The 3384-nt window shown below is 41.5% G+C and overlaps 2 protein-coding genes across 2 annotated transcripts in view; both read left to right on the top strand.

The window, feature by feature from the left end:
* LOC102678945 (sodium/potassium-transporting ATPase subunit alpha-like) overlaps positions 1-1967 on the top strand; it is an 8238-nt gene extending 6271 nt beyond the window's left edge. The window contains exons 8-10 of the mRNA XM_006622099.2: positions 434-851; positions 991-1279; positions 1380-1967. Of these exons, the coding sequence (XP_006622162.1) occupies positions 434-851; positions 991-1279; positions 1380-1950 (1278 nt within the window). The 3' untranslated portion in view covers positions 1951-1967. The remainder of the gene's footprint in view (positions 1-433; positions 852-990; positions 1280-1379) is intronic.
* Positions 1968-2395: 428 nt separating this feature from the next.
* LOC102678816 (protein obstructor-E) overlaps positions 2396-3384 on the top strand; it is a 2777-nt gene continuing 1788 nt past the window's right edge. Inside the window, 1 exon segment of the mRNA XM_031513541.1 lies at positions 2396-2539. Coding sequence (XP_031369401.1) covers positions 2503-2539 — 37 coding nt within the window. The 5' untranslated portion in view covers positions 2396-2502.

Raw genomic sequence — 3384 nt, 5'->3', positions numbered from 1 at the left:
AGCAAATAAATTCCCTTTTCTTTTTTTTTTAATTCGAATACCGTACCAAATATTCGAATTATAGCAAATAAATTCTCTTTTCTTTTTTTTTTAATTCGAATACCGTACCAAAAATTCGAATTATAACAAATAAATTCCCTTATTTTTTCTTAATTCGAATACCGTACTAAATATTCGAATTATAGCAAATAAATTTCTTTTTTTCTTTTCCTTTTCATTCGAATACCGTACCAAATTTTCGAATTATACGTAATAAACTCTCTTCTTTCCTTTTTTTTTTTTCCTTTAATTCGAATACCATAACAAATATTCCAATTATAACAAATAAATTCTCTTCTTTCCTTCTGTCATTTTCCTTTAATTCAAATACCATAAATTCCAATTATACCAAATATATATAAATATATATATATATATAATCATGGCGATTTAGATCGGTTTGATATCGATGATGGATCCTCCGAGGCCAACGGTGCCCGACGCCGTGTACAAATGTCGTTGCGCCGGGATCAAGGTGATCATGGTGACCGGCGACCATCCGGACACGGCGAGGGCGATCGCCAAATACGTGGGCATCATCACCGACGACTTCCTCAGCAACGAGAACGAGGGAAAGGAGCACTCGATCGTTGTGACCGGTATGGATCTAAGGGATCTCGAGCCGAACGAATTGGATCGCATAATAAAAAGGTATCCGGAGATAGTTTTCGCGAGGACGTCCCCCGTTCAGAAGCTTCAGATCGTCGAGAGTTGTCAAAGGCTTCATCTGATCACAGCTGTGACCGGGGACGGTGTGAACGACGCGCCCGCGTTGAAGAAGGCCGACATCGGTATCGCTATGGGGATCGCCGGTATCTCTCTCTCTCTTTCTCTCTCCCTCTCTCCCTCCCTCTCTTCTCTTTGTCTCCCTCCTTTCTCCAACGTTACTTCGATCGAAACGAATTGGAATTACGATTTTTTATCATCGAATGAAATGTTCGAACCAACCAGGGTCAGACGTGAGTAAAGAAGTCGCGGACTTAATTCTATTGAACGATGACTTTGCGTCTATAGTGACTGGGATCGAAGAGGGGAGAAGGCTGTTCGACAATTTGAAATCGAGCATCGGTTACACATTGGCCAGCAACGTTCCAGAGATACTTCCATTCTTGGCGTTCATCCTTCTCGGTATACCGTTGCCAGTGGGAGTGATATGCATATTGTGCATTGATCTCGGCACCGATATGTGGCCGGCCATCTCGCTCGCTTACGAGAAATCCGAATCGGATATCATGCTCAGGTGATAATCTAGATAAACAGAGAGAAAGAGAGAGAGAAAAAAAAAGAAAGAGAGAGAGAGAGAGAGAGAGCGCGGTTGTAACGATGTAACGTAATTACAGGAAACCGAGGATACCGTTCAAGGATCATCTCGTCAGCCGATCCTTGCTTTTCATGAGTTACGGGCAGATAGGGATAATAGAGGCATGCGCAGGTTTCTTCACTTATTTCGTCGTTATGGCCGAGCACGGTTTCATGCCGTACACGTTGTTGAACCTGAGATCCTCGTGGGATTGCATCGTAGTGAACGATCTGCAGGACAGCTTCGGCCAGGAATGGACTTACGAGCAACGAAAGATTCTCGAGTACACTTGCCACACGGCTTTCTTCGTCAGCATAGTGATCGTACAGGTGGCCGACGTGATGATATGCAAAACTCGTCGCAACTCCCTCTTCCGCCAGGGAATGAACAACTGGGTGCTCAACTTCGGTATTATTTTCGAGTTGGTTGTCGCGTGCGTGGTTTGCTACGCCCCCTACATGGACGTGATCCTTCGCACCTATCCCCTCCTCGCCGAATGGTGGCTGCCCGGTATACCGTACGCGTTGATCATTTTCACTTACGACGAATTGAGAAAACTTTGGGTGAGGAAGAATCCCGAAGGATGGTGGGATCGCGAGACTTGTTATTAGAGATTAATAAATATATATACATATATATATATATTTTCTCCACTGGGAATATACATTGCAAGCACGAACGAACATTTCAAAACGTTCCGTATACATAACCTCTACGTAAGGTAAACAATTGAACTTTTCGAATCGATCGAAAGATTATCATTGTATTGTAAGAGGAGAAAAATAATGGTTTTCGAAAAATATACAAAAAGAATATATATATATATATACACGTGGACACGTCGGACGAACTATTGGATGGATTGTTGTACGATTTATAAAAGGAAGAGAGAGAGAGAAAGAGATCGACGGCAGAGGAAGCAACTGACGGCGTTTTCGTTCGAGTTAAGTACGCGGTCATCGAGTGTTGTAACCGTTCGTGAACGGAATAGTGGGGGATGCATATAAGGCCCTGGGACCCTCTCGATGCGATCCAGTACTCTCTAGTCATCAATTCCATCACGTCCACGACGACCGTGACTCGATTCCCGGACTAACGAGAAAACGAACGTATACCTTCTCTTCTCTTGTCAACCCGCCTCCTCCGCCTCCTCCTCCGTCATCATGAAGACGGAGGTGTTGTGCCTGCTGATTTGTCTCGGTGAGTAATTTTATTAATAATAATAATAATAATGATACACGAATAATATATCGACGTATATTTTGCGATATTTTGCAATAATTTTCAATGCCGCTTCCATCTAACTTTCTATTGTTTGCCACGACTCGAACACGCGTAGTTTTTTTCATAGTAAAACTCGTGGAAAAAATTGTTTGTATTCGTAAAATTGTTTGTATTCGTAATATTTGTGAATTGAGAGAAAAATTATAGAACAAACGGATCATCGAGATACGACGGCCAGTTTGACTAGTGACCTTTAGCCGAGATATTGTTTTACTTCTTACCGCCTCGCAATCTACTCCGTTAACTCCGTTGATTGTACACGTTTGCACGTTCTCGATTCTAATCCTAGATATTGCAATTTAAATATGGAATAAATTTAAATTAGCGCGTTCTTCTCCACGAATTTTTTATTTCTAAAACGTAACAATCGATATCGTAAAATATGGACAATATGGAATACTCATAAATTTCTTTGGAATACGTGTCAATTTGAAAAAAAAGAAGAAATAATGATCCTGATCGATAACAATAATATAACAATATGGAATATATAAATTTGTCTGGAACGTGTGTCGATTAAAAGAGAAAAAATAAATAAACGATCGAATCGAAAAATGATCGTCTCGATACGATGATAGAAATTCGATTTAAACGAAATTTTAGCCTTTCTTCGATCCGAAAATCCCGAGACACGCGTTGGAAAGTTAAGTTAAGATCGAGGCAAGGCAGGCATAGCGAGGCGCTTTCTCGCTTTCTTCCGCTCGCGAGGTCGACCGGCGCGCTGCGTTTACGTACAACCGGCGTTTATTCAGGGACGCAAG

The sequence above is a fragment of the Apis dorsata genome, unplaced genomic scaffold (assembly GCF_000469605.1).
Source record: "Apis dorsata unplaced genomic scaffold, Apis dorsata 1.3 scaffold_665, whole genome shotgun sequence".
NCBI classification, from domain to species: domain Eukaryota; kingdom Metazoa; phylum Arthropoda; class Insecta; order Hymenoptera; family Apidae; genus Apis; species Apis dorsata.
The sequence above is the reverse complement of the archived record's forward strand: the minus strand, read 5'-3'. Positions and strand labels throughout refer to the sequence as shown.